At 48.4% G+C, this 13,492-nt stretch overlaps 1 protein-coding gene and 1 pseudogene across 1 annotated transcript in view; both read right to left on the bottom strand.

Annotated features, from left to right (window-relative positions):
- LOC144150271 (uncharacterized) overlaps nucleotides 1-13,492 on the bottom strand; it is a 139,297-nt gene that overhangs the window by 58,177 nt on the left and 67,628 nt on the right. Inside the window, exon 2 of the mRNA XM_077682133.1 lies at nucleotides 8,939-9,266. Coding sequence (XP_077538259.1) covers nucleotides 8,939-9,151 — 213 coding nt within the window. The 5' untranslated portion in view covers nucleotides 9,152-9,266. The remainder of the gene's footprint in view (nucleotides 1-8,938; nucleotides 9,267-13,492) is intronic.
- Nucleotides 9,199-13,492, bottom strand: part of LOC144148466 (choline/ethanolamine transporter flvcr2b pseudogene) — a 33,112-nt pseudogene continuing 28,818 nt past the window's right edge.

Below are 13,492 nucleotides of genomic sequence, written 5' to 3'. Positions count from 1 at the left end.
GTGTGGGCCAGTTCACAGGTGCACAAGTAAGCGCTCACAATATATATATATATATATATATATATATATATATATATATATATATACATTGAAGCATGCAGGTCTGTCTCCCCGGCACTTTCCGGCGATTTCGTTATGACGTCACAAAATCTTCCCACCGCAAAGAAACGTGACTAGGCAGTTGTAGCGGGGTCTTTGGTTTTGTTGGTCATATTACTAGAATGGTAGCCTGCAGCTAACACACTGATAACTAAGCTTGCACTTCTGGCCCATGTTACAGTCCTCCGGCCCATATTACGTCACTGTAGCGCGAAATTCGAATTTTTTTTTAATATGCACTGCATTTTTGCGGTTAAAGAACGTTCTTTGTGTGTGTAACGTAGCACTACCTTTTACATTGCAAGACAATCCCGTGGCTCAGCTTTACCACAATGCACACGAGGCAACAGTCCACGCCGTCAAAAGGCGTGAGTGGCAGCCGCGCACATACAATTTGGCGCAAAAACTGAGATCTACGCCGCGGCCCTGCGCAATGTAGAACGCCATGCTTGCATTGCATGACGCCACAGCTCAGGCCAAACCTGCATATGATTGGCGCGTAGCTTCTGACACAAAAATAATTATAAGTAAGCAATATTTAAGCGAAAGCTTTCTTACTCGGACACATAGCGGCCTGTGAAAAACTAACGTGTTTTCCCATAGACCGGATGGTCGACCGAAAAGCTCGGATAAGATCTCTGGACACGTGGCGCGTGCGTTAAACCGGGCTTCGTTTGTGTCGAAGCGGAATTTCTTGAAAAGCACGAAAAAGAAACGGCTCTCGATAAGACAATGCACGCATACATCGTGAAGAAGGGGTACAATAGTAGTATACCTTCATCTCGTAAACCAGGTATCGATCTGCATTCAGATCGTTCGTAGGCGCGTTTACTTGTTGCGCGAAAAATGATGATTGTAGAGTTTAACGCACCGACGCAACGCAGGCGATGAGGTACGCCGTAGTGGTGGGCTCTGGATTAATTTTGACCACGTGGGGGTCTTTAACGTGCGCCGAAATCTCGTACAAACGGGCATTTTTGCTTTTCGCCTCCATCAGAAAAGCGGCCGCCGCGGCCGGGTATCGAACAGCGACCTCGTGCTCAGCAGCGCAACGTCTTAGCCACTGAGCCACCGCGGCGAGTAGAGCGTCAAAAATGCATGCACATGAACTCTTAATAGAACTCTTCTGTGAAAAAAAAAAGAAAAAACTAAGCTAACTCCGTGCTAACAGAGCATCCTTATCAGCGTGCGGCATTGGGCAATAATTTATGAAGGCAGACTTGTGAACTGCTTGGTGTTGAGTAAATTTCGACATTACAGCCAGCCCCCAAAAAAGGACAAGAACGCAAGACAAGACACAGATGCAAGGCAGGCGCTAGTCCTTCGTGCGCTTTTCTTTCTTGTGTTGGCTACAATGTTCAATTTAAAAAAGCGTTCGCGCCAGGAAAAGAGCCCCGGCGTGGGAGCGTGGTCGCTTGCCTGCTAGCAGGCTTGCTGAGCTTTCGAATTTCATGCACTCGAAAGCTTTCTGAGGTTAAGACAAACTGACGATTTTTTACGTCATTCTCTACGGCCCCTATGCCACGCATCCAGTGTCGTTCGCAATAGAAGCGAAATCCTAAGCATATTCACGCTCAATGTAGCTCCCCCTCTTTCTCTCGTTCTTTCTTTCTTTCTTTCTTTCCTTCTTTCTTTCTTTCTTTTCTTTCTTTCTTTCTTTCTTTCTTTCTTTCTTTCTTTCTTTCTTTCTTTCTGTCTGTCTGTCTGTCTGTCTGTCAGCTGGTCTCTGAAGGTAACTTATTTCCTTCATTTGCCTTCGTTCATCGGGCAAGCAATCATTGGCCGTTTTTGGACTATTAACTGATTTCTTTTTCAAGCACATTTTGTGCCGACACCAAACCGTAAAATCACCGCTAAATCTCTCTCTCTCTCTCTTTCTCTCTGCATACCTCTCTGTCTCTCAAGCGAGCGTATTCTTGTTTTTATCACTTGCCTTCCGCGTTTAGTGCTTGCATTAATTATCAAGGCACACGCGCACTTAGCACCATTATTTACCGGAAAACTGCACCGCTAACATAACGGCAGTGTTTTGAATATCAATGAGCGCATTTCATTAGCAATGCCCGAAACTAAGGCTTTAGTAAAATCGATCCACCCGCACCGCTGAGAATTAAGTAGGGTGAGCTATGAACGAGATAGGGCTATATTTTCTGTCCAGTAAGTAACACTGCGTGCCCAGCCATCGCCACGAGCTAACAAAGTAGACTGCTCGAGGAAAGCCATGAAAGAGAGAGGGAGAGAGAGAGATCACTATTTTTTTTTGTAAATTTCGCCAACTATGCAAATTAACTATTCGCTGCACAGTGCGGACGATGCCGCCCTAAAGTACACTTTTGGATCTGCGAAACGACGTCAGCTCATCTACGCGGGCCTGAAAAGGAGGGTAAGAATAGTTGAAAGATGGCCATAATTTGGTCATATCGCTAGCTGCTTTCAGCCTGTTCAGGCGTAATATATAAAGCTATAACTTACGAGGAATGAATCGTGTTTAAATACGGACTTAATTCGTAATTCTCTACGTTCCTTTCACAACGCAACAATAATGGCCAGCGCCTACATATTACCCCCATCACGTAAATCCAACGCCCTTCCCTTCCGAATTAAGCATATTTCCGGATTTTAGAACCTCGTCCCGACAAAAATCCGAACAGCGAGTCGCTTTCATAAGGAAAGAAGCAGTTTTTAGAGCGAACAGCTGCGTATAGGAGGCACTTGGGTGCAGACACGGATGGCCTACCGTGCCCTTCGCGGTTAAATTTGCGTGCCACGAAACGGAAAGTGCAGGACCTACGGATTATAAGTTGGGAAGACGGTAAGGCACATCGCGGTGAGTTGCGTTGTCTGGGCGACTACGTAAGGCTTGAATTTTTGTCCCTCCGCGCCGGAGAAACGGACCTCAAGGGAGGAGGTTTCGTGTCCCCAATAACCGATTATGTGGAAGAGAGGCTGGAGGTAGCAGAATGCAGGTGTAGACGGATTCAGCGTCTGCAGCAGAGTGGCCTACCAACTGAAAAGCCCCGCGAAGCGGGAAGCGCAACTGTCGGAACCTTGGCCATGATTTAGAATGAATGGCTCCTGTAGAATGACTGGCATGATGTAGAACGCCCGCTTTAGCATCAGAAGAGGCACCGGGTGGTGTAACTACATAAGGCGCTGCAGATTCTGCGGAGAAGTAAACCTTGTTTGTACCAGAAATTCAAAGCGAGGCGACGCCACCCCCGATTCAGGTCCAGATAAGCACGATGTGGTACGATGGCTACCAATACGCCGCCGAATAACAGGATTCGGGCCCGATGCGGCTAGGGGGGTGCTCCAAGGCTATCGGTGTGCGCTCTTCAAAAAAAAAAAAAAAAAAAAAAGTTCCTGCGATTTTGCAGCCGCCCCATTCCATAGGGGCGATTTCCCGTGCAAGCCGGGTGAACTTCCCAAGCGTTGTAGTCCCACACAAGGGCCGAGCGCCAGGCCGGGGAGTCGCTTGTACCTATTTATATCAAGGCAAAAAAAAAAAAAAGTTCCTGCGTTTTTGCAGCCGCCCCATTCCATAGGGGCGATTTCCCGTGCAAGCCGGGTGAACTTCCCAAGCGTTGTAGTCCCACACAAGGGCCGAGCGCCAGGCCGGGGAGTCGCTTGTACCTATTTTACCGGTATACGTTCCCGGCGCCACCAAGGAACACGAATTCACATGGTGCCTTCCACAGCCACGATGGACGCTCAACTCGCAACCGCCTGTGGCAGGACAAGCCGCCAGACTCTTTCACCCCCGGCAATGGCGCAACGCGGCATGATGGCCGGGGGCCCCGCCAGATGGACAAGGGTCAGGGGCCCCTCGATAGGGTAAAGGCAGCTTTCCAGACGTGAAATCCCCTTTCAAGGGTCCGCACTCGACCAGGGACGCCTGTACCCATTAAAGAAACCGGTGGGTGTCCGGCGGTACCAGGATTCGAACCCCGGACCTCCCGCATACGAGGCGAGTGCTGTACCTTTGAGCCATCGCTGCGGATAAGATAAGGAGGTTAAAAAAAATTTTTTTAACTTCCTTGGCGCTCTTACACAGCCTCCTGCATAACAGGAGGCTATGGCTCTTACATGACCGCGGAAGACGCCCCTGTTCTTCCCACGACGTGCTGCCCAGTTGAAAAGCACAACAAAATCTCTGTCGCACAACAGAAATTTGTGTTGTGCAACGGGAGTATCTGTCGTAGAACAAGAATCTCTGTTGGGACTACAGGATGGTCTGTTGTGCGACAGGAATCTCTGTTGTAGAACTACATGATGTCTGTCGCACGACATACGTTTCTGTTGTACAAATGATAGAATGTCCCATTCCCCTACAGGATCGTCCTTTCGTATTTCATGTTGTGTTTTTCAGACTGGGTGTGGGTTTGCGGAAAATTAAGTTGGCCTATATGGATAGATTACACGGCCGAGATTGGGATATTTGATTGGGAGAAGTCAGGGACATACGTACGTAGAGAATGCCCGAGTGATTTTAGATTTGCAGATGACATTGTCTAGTTCAGTCAGGGTGGATAGCATCCGCAAATGATGCTGCAGAAACTGTACTAAGCAAGATACGACGTAGGGTTACAGATGGAGTGCGAATAATCTCAAATAAGCGTTAAATAGACATGCAGAAAGCCCAACTTTAGCATAGGTAATGATATACTCGAAGAGGGAAATAAACAATGGGGAGGTTGCCAGTGATGATTTTAAGCGCGGGAAAGAAGTCTCACCATGAATTGGTGCGGGCATGGGGGGCATCCGGCAAACCCTCTCTAGCAATGAACAGTAGGCTGCCGTGTCGTTAAAAACAATGATGTACAACTAATGCGCGCTGACAGAAATGAGTTATTACATCTAAATCAAGAAACTATGAAATAACCTTGAAAAAACACTTGCATCGCGTCAAGGGAGCCATGTGAAAATAAAAGTGAGAGTATTCCGCAGCGATTAGAACTGGACATCTTGAATAAAGAAGGAAGCTCGAAGCTCGGATGAAAGATGTCACAGCTGAAATTCCCCAAAAGAAGCGGACTTGGGCCTAGCTGTGTTACGGAAAAGTGACCAAAGGTGGAATACGCAAATAACAGTGACCCATCCAGGTGACTCAGTGGGTAAGGCGTCGGGCTGCTGAGCACGAAGACGCCGGTTCTATTCCCGACCGCGGTGGCCGATTCTCTGGTGGAGGCGAAAAGCAAAAACGCCCGGGTGTACGAGCTTTCGGTGCATGTTAAAGATCCCCAGCCGGTCAAAAAAATTATTCAGGAGCCCTCCACCACGGCGCGCCTGATCGCCTGCGTTGCGTCGGCGCGTTAAACCTTACAATCAATCAATCAATCAATCAATCAATCAATCAATCAATCAATCAATCAATCAATCAATCAATCAATCAATCAATCAATCAATCAATCAATCAATCAATCAATCAATCAATCAATCAATCAATCAATCAACCAAAAGTGGCTAAGGAGAGACGGGACCAGAGGGGAACGCCGAGTTAGCGGTGAACGTAACCTGTAGCTGCTTTCAAACAATGGCTGAAGTTCAAGAGTGGAGGAACTTCTGTGGGTTTGTGATTAAGGCACAGGTGAAACGTCCCTTAGGCCGAAGTTCGCTCCCCGAACCCGAACCAAAGCTTACTACGTCTGCACCAGAAGACGGAAACACAATGGAATTTGTGAAGTACTTTGAGGAGCACCCACCGAAGCAAGGCAACGAGGCATCGGCTTTTCACGCCACATGACTCGCTCATAACTAAATCCGGCTACCCATCACCCTTGTTCACCAGTGCCGTGAGCGGTTGTATTTGATGACCTTGATGTCACTCTCTATGTCCGGCCAGTTGCTGGGAGCGTAGGCTCCTTTACTCGGCGACACCGATCGCTCCGACACAGCGGGACTTGAAGGCTCCTGAAAGTAGACTATTTGAGGTTGTTCGGTGGTGCATAATGGATCCGTTATCCGCGCCGGTAAATGTGACAAAAAAAAGCATCCTGCAAAAAGAGGAAACCACGTTGTCTTCGGCGTGTCGACGGTCATTTACGGGTCAGGTTGGTTGGTTGTGTTGTTGGATCAGACGGTGTTAGCCTGGCAGGACGTGCCAGCTATTTCTCCGCCCAAGAAAAACCAAATGAAGAAATAGTACAGCCACTTCACCCTGAGTCCACCAGTTAGTTCCGTCTCCCGAAGGAAGCTAAGAAGGCGTGAGACTTCGCATGCGAAAGTTGCGTGTCGAGTGTGTTAGGCTTCAATCGGATGCTGCTGGTGGATTTGGAGGAACTTGTGTAGTGTTCGCGTGAAACAAGTATTATCCTTTTTTGCGGTCTCAAATCCCCCTTTTCAGCTTGAGCTTTTCGCATTGCGATTTTAAAAGAGAGTTGGCCATAGCGCGCAAGCAGGCACACGCTAGAATAGAGAGTTTTAGCTGAACGTCTTCCACGGTACGCTGCGGTACCGGCGGCCCGCTCGGCGTAACCGGAAGCAATGCCATTCGCGTCTAAGCGCGCCAAGCATGCGCAATGGCGCTCCCACTTGCTATCGGAGCGGAGCTGACCGGAAAAAACGGTCAGCTAAAACTAATGTGTTCGTGTTTGTTTATGTACACCTACGCCCATAACCTGCTATCCTATTTCGTGTTTTTTATTCATTCATTCATTCATAGGAGGAGTCAACCTTGACTGTACTTTCTATTTGCTTTTTGTTCCACACTATAACTGGCTACTTTGTTGCGAACCGCAGGTCTGCGTGCAATTATATTACTATACAGTGCCCACTGCCTACACCCTCTGCGCCCCACCCTTACACTCGCGGCCATCGTGTGCTTAACGTATTCTGCTCACAGCGCGTTGTTTATCACTTTTGCGTCGGTTGTTACGGCGGTCGTCAGCTGAATGTCGCAATCTAAGCAGCGTTTTTAGGACCCCGTTAAAGCCAATGCGCATGCGAAGGGAGAAAAGACGACATACTCGAACTACCTGTTTTTTTTTTTTTTTTGCATGCTCCGGTGCTCCATTTCATTTTTGCATTTTGCATGTCGATCACGCGCCGCGTAGGTGAGCAGAGTAGCGCAACGCATGCCCAATGAGGTTGTCCAGCGCCATGAGGCACAAGTGAGCTTGGCCGAATTCGGGGCAGTTGCGACATATTACGACAACTGGGCGAAAGTGGACATGGGACCAAATTGAAGGGCAATATGGGGAGTAGTGTTTCCTGCATTGCAAATTTAGTACCGTTGGCACGCCGCGTGCGGGCCTTGAGAAAGGCACTGTCTAGGAATCTGCAACCACACCAAGTTCAAGGTACGTATACATACCAGGGAACTATTTTCATCCCAAAGCTTCAGTTCTCCCCGCGGGGTTGCTCTCTCCCTTCTAGTTCGGCGACAGCAGCGCCTCACGTGATCGTCTCAACAATGTGACCCTCATTTCACCACCCGACTGGTTTAAGAGAATTATTCTCGAGCTTTTGGTAGATTGCAGCGTCGCGGGCTTCTCGGCAAAAGTGTCTGATGCGAATGCGCCGAACATGCGTTGAGAGGACACAGGCCGTGCTGAACGCTTTTCTTCGTCCGGGAATGCTACGGCCCACCTAAGGAAGGCTCTGTGGCAGCAGTGTAGCCAGAAATTGTTTTTGGGGGTATAATACCCTGCCGGTAAAAAAAGTTTGAAAAGGTAGTCTGCGCCCATACAATATCTTTGTTTCGTTTTCTTATCTTATTTACGTTTTTACATTTAAATTTATAGATGAAGTGTGTTAAAGCATGGTTGGTAATAAAGGCCGAAACGAGGTGGATGCGCCACTTCTAAAATTTCGGGGGGTGTTCTCACACCAAACCATGGGACCACTATCCGCCTTCTCTCCTTTCATTTTTTCTCCTATACTATAATATTTTGTAACCATCGTCAAGTCTGTTTGACGGAGATTTGTCTTAAAGGAGCCATGAAGACAAAATACAAGTTGGGTTTATTAGAAAGACTGCTTAGTCCCGATAACAATGATAGCAAAGCCGCTAGATTAGCTCTTTTTCATAATTTTTTTCACTCACTGTCAGACGCATCTGTTATCATGCCCGCGCATCGCATATCTTGCCGCACGAACCACAACAACCCAGTTTACCCTGCGCATGCCCGTACAACTGCTCACCTTCGGTCATTCTTTGTTCAGACAGCGAAGGATTGGAACGACCTTCCGCCCCACGTCGTGCGCCACTCCAGCCCCATACTTTTCAAAACGCACATCGAAGAAACCCTGTATGAAATGCCCACCCCTCATGTAACACCCCGCCCTGGGGTTTTTGAGGTATAATAAATAAATAAATAAATACCAATATCATCGCAATCTTCGAACAAATAACGGAGATATTAACGGAAACGTGTGAAGCAGTCGCGACCCCCTAGCCAATTTCCCGCAACTTTTCTATGACGTCACGGAACCTTGTTTGCGCGATTGCCGGCCGCCTAACTGACCTGTCGCGACGACACATGACTGGGCGTCTGTAATGGGGCCTCTAGTTCCATTTGACCGCATCACTTGAATGCTAACGTGCAGGTTAACGCACTGAAAATTATGTTTTATAGTTGGCCCGTATGACGTCATTCTTGCTCATAACACGTCACTGTGGCGCAAAATTTGAAAGTTTTTATATACTTCTTGCTTTTTTTGTTAAAAAATATCTTTTGTTGCTGTAATGGAGCTGAGTGAGATACTGAATCCTAGTTCTTTCAAATAAAACAAAGTTGTATTTTCTCTTCATGGCTCCTTTAAGGCTTAGCCAGATGCTTACAGGTGCCACGAGAGGGCGCACGCCTACACCCCGCCTCAACTGCTTCGTCTCACCCACCTTCCTCTGCAGAAGCGCCTTGACCTCGAGCTCGTTGTTGAGCTGGCAGGACGACATGAGCGCCGTGAGCCCCAGTGACGTCGACCTTCCATGCTGCTGCTGTTGAGGTTGGTGCAGAAGATGCTGCTGCTGCTGTCTGCCACCAGCACCACTGCCCAGGGTCATGGCAGAGGCCACGTGATCGTGCGCGATCAGAGGATTCTCGGTTGCCATGGGCCGCACGCCACACCACCCCTCCTCACATCCTCAGCCGAAGATTGCTACGGCGTTTCCGTCCCTTGCTCGGTGTAGACGTCTCGGTCGAGCATCATGATCATCGCCGAGGGCCCTGAAAAAAAGTAGAAAAAGGAAAAAAAGTGTCGGTGACAAAAATCGGGCCTTGGTACTGCAAATCGCCATTTCGGCACTGAGCAGGCAATGGGATGTCGAATTCATCTAGGTAATTCCGCCGGATCGGCCGACACTCACACTACATAACTGTTTAGAGCTGAACCTAGTCCCCGTGCTATGTCTTCCAGCAAATACTTGTACTGGAGGAATCGGGCTTGTGTGTTTGCACCCAATGTGAAACCCAGTCTAGACGGCGCGTGGTTGACCAATTATGTCAACTGCGCCGGATGTCGCACACTTCAATCTTTGCGAGGCTAAGGATGAAAAGAAAAATAACACTGTACCCGCGCGCAATGAAACCAGAAGTAGCTGCAAGAGCTCAAGTATTGTCTGCATAGAGACTGGAAAAAACTCGGATTTTACCACAACAAGGACTGAGGCTTATAATCAATCAAAGTGATTAGATGGTAGTTTTAACATCTCTGTTCTATTTATATTGAGCATTTAACTTTTCTCTCAAGTCGCCGTTTAGCATCTTGGCTACACTCGTTTGAAATTCGACTTTTCATTTTTTGGAGCCATCACGGCAAATAAGGACGGCACACAGCCTCTAGGCGAACTTCAAAGCAACGTTTATTAATTAGCTGTATTTAAGGACAATGGCAGCATCAATCAGAGCTACGCACTCGACACCAGCAGTCCACAAGACCCGTGGTGGACCCTGCTGCCGACCGATACCAACGTCTGCGAGCAAAATACATACACGAGTAGACAAGCAAGAAGTGACGAGTTCTCCGTTACCGTCCGTGTTTGTATGATAGCTAGCTTCCGGGTTCTAAGAGTACTGTTGTCACCAATTTCCCCATTTCACGTAGATCCCCGCACCGGAGTAAGCGCTCATGACGTGGTCTCCCAAAGTCATTCATGACCGTAGATCAAGGATGCTTCCATGGCCATGCTGCTATGACAAGCGTGGATAGATCACCAATGGAAAGAGGGGAGGTTTTTGTCGTTGTGAAAATTGTAAATTCATTCATTCGAAATCACACTGAATGAGCCGGAATTGTGAATACTGGGAAAGTATACTTTCTGGAGAAAAAATCACAACAGCATTCCACGCACGTCTCAAACATTGGTGCTTTGAAGTGCAGCGGATGCGAAGGACGAGGGAGCTGGGTTGTGAGCGCGGTCTTTCGCGCGACATATCGACGCTTTTTTTTAAAGAAAACAACACCAGGCTGTCCAATATGCGCTTCCCCCTGCGCCGACAAAACAATATTTGGAAAATTTTGCGAGCGGATGGTGCAAAGCGGTTGCACCCAACAAGGCCGATGTCCTAATCTGTAGGTCTCAGGTCTAACGCATTCGCACTACTCCGAAGCTGCGCCGAGAACCCCCGCGTTTGAACAGCGTCTACCTTAGATACAAATTGGCGCAAACATGCAAGCATGCGACACGAATGCGTATCTTTACGTCCTAGGGGACACATATCCAGCTTGTTGTCTTCAACTACCACAGAGCTCCACTCCCACACCCCCACCCCTTTATCCAAATGGGACAAAAGCATTCACTTCAAAAAATGAAGGAAACTCACGCTAACGCGTAAGATTTGAAGGTAGCGAAGCTGTACATAACTTCGCGACCATCACGACGGTTGCATCCATGATTGCAGCCGATTTGCTTCTTCTTCGCTGCTGCAGCGACTGTTACTCCATCTTTGTTGCTGTAACGGCGAAGAAGCAAATCGACGAGGCAGAATGAACGAACAGAACGCGCACGCTTAAACTACACTCGGTGACAGCTTAAGAACGGCACCGGAAGTTGCCGCTGTGCCTTATCACCGTAGCCGGATGTTTCTCCGTGCGGCGCAAGTAGGGCGTTACTGGGAATATTTTGAACATGGCGTGAGCCGTTCCCGTGATTTTTTGGACTTAATATGCTTATAAACGACTCCAGTGACCACAAACAAACTGCGTGAGACAAGGCAGACGATATCCCGCATTCATAGCAAACCCCTTTCAAAACGCGCGCGTACTGACGTCACGGGTCCGGTGCTTTGGCGGAATGATACACTACATGAGGTGGTGCCGTTCTTGAGTTGTAACCGAGTATAGGCGCCCGCAGGTGCAGCGTGCACCCTATCACGTGTACCGCGTCGAACAGGTGGCCCGGTTCCTCGCCCCACCGTCACAGCCCAGTGAGTAAGCCGTTTGACTCTCGGGTGCTAACTCACGGTCTTAGCCGATTGGGTAAGACGGCTGACTCCAACTACGTTGATCCACCGAACACAGGTTCTATCCTGCCGGTGACGGCGATTTGTTTTCTTTATATATAAACTGTTATGCTGAGTTTTGTGAAACACTAGAATCAATAAATTTCGAAACAGCTTCGCTGTTAATAAAATTATTCCTCCTCTCCCCAAAGCTCCCGTCAGTAACAGTGTCACATGCTGCAGATATACGCGCTCGCATTCCTTGTGTTTGAAGCGCGTGACCTTTCCGCTCAGTGAGAGCGTCCTTGGATGAAGGACTGCCGCTGTACAACACCGAAGCACCCACGTGTGGAGAAGCGAAAGGGTGCCTGAATCCGAGCGACGTCCCTTGTCACAGGCCGTCATGCCAAGCTGCGTGCCCGCTTCCCCGTCGTTGCTCGGTGTGTCGCCGTTAACAGTAAGGGGGCCTTAGTTGATGGGGTCCATACGCGTCAAGGGACGAGGACTGGATGTACGTTAATTTGCTGTGGCCGCTTCCCATCTGCGGCCAGAAAGCTGTGTTTATGGCCTGCACCACGGTATGGGTGCAATGCCTTATCGACGAGAAAAAGTTGTTGGTAGTAAGAAAAGGGACATTTACTGTGAGAAATATTCAAAGGAAAGACCGCCGGAACACCTGCTGGTTGGAGGAGGGGAGAGGGGAATGATAGAATGCACTAGTATCGTAAAATGACAAAATAGTCTAGAGAGTAAAAGTGTAAAGAAACCACGAATTTCCTAGACACAATATAGCTAAAGGAAAAATAAAACGAAGCAAACAAACCAAAAACAACAAACAAAAACTAGTTCGTCTCGCAAAAAAAAAAAAAAAAGTTGTTTCGCAGGGTTTCCGAGCCGATATTAAAATGCACGTGTAACTGGACCTCTGATTGAACTGTTGTTGGGACCATGAAGACGAAATACAAGTTTTCAATGCTTCGTTAAAAAAACTCCATTATCCCAGGTACCATTATTCATCGCAAATGTGAAAAATAACCTAGATAAAAAGAAAAACGGATGGTCCAATGGCTTCTCACCGGCAACCTACTGGTCGGGTCTCAATGACGTCAGAGGTTCTTGTTTATGCGATTGGGTCGCGGCTGCCGCCGATCAAAGCCCCCTCCGCGGCACACGACTGTACCATTGTGGTGGGAAATGTAGTTCAGTTTGATCGTATCTCATGAATTCTAACGTGGTGTTGACCAATGTGCACGGCAACGTGTATTTCTTTTCCCTCGTTCCGTATGATTACTCATCCTACCGCGTATCTCTTATCTGACCTGCTACTGCAAAGAGAGTAATCGCCATTGCGAAGAGCGGTGTGCGATACTGTCACTATAGGTTTCAGAGTATCGGCACTCTTTTCTACTATTGTTTCGCCACTCCGCCGCGATGATTGGTCAGTTCGTATCACGTGACATTTGTTTACACTGCGTCGGGTAATGGGCGCCGCCATTTTGTTGTTTATGCCTTTCAGTCGATCCGCTATGGTAGTCTTAGCTTGTTCTCCCTGCTCTGCGGCTGCGCGCAACTGACGTTGTTCCGAACGCGAACCAAAGATAACGCTCTTCGCAGCATTTCAGCTGCATAAGTGCGTCCGAAAATGCCGTTTGCTGAGTTTTCGGCAGTGTTGTTTACGAACGACCCGGTAAAAGTTAGCGGCGAGGTCCTAGACGCGGCAATCTGGCAACACTGATAAACACCAAAATGGCCGCCGTTGCTGAAAGCTTACTTATGGCGTATTCGGTTGGGCGTTTACGAGCACTCTAGAGTGCTCTGAAAATCGGTTGCGCCTTCGGTTGGTAGAATTCGAGCGCTCGAACTACCTTCGGTTGGTTCTTTCGGAGCGTCAGCCTCCGACTCGGAGCGCTCCCGACCGCTCTGACTTCGAAGTGAGAGCGTGGCGCGATCTGGCCGGGAGGACGGGTCACGTGGCAGAAAATGCCGCGGTTTGGTCACTTAACTGATCGGCG

Source organism: Haemaphysalis longicornis, unplaced genomic scaffold (assembly GCF_048455015.1).
Source record: "Haemaphysalis longicornis isolate Haplotype H1 unplaced genomic scaffold, Haemaphysalis longicornis Haplotype H1 scaffold_8, whole genome shotgun sequence".
Taxonomy (NCBI): Eukaryota; Metazoa; Arthropoda; class Arachnida; order Ixodida; family Ixodidae; genus Haemaphysalis; species Haemaphysalis longicornis.
The sequence above is the reverse complement of the archived record's forward strand: the minus strand, read 5'-3'. Positions and strand labels throughout refer to the sequence as shown.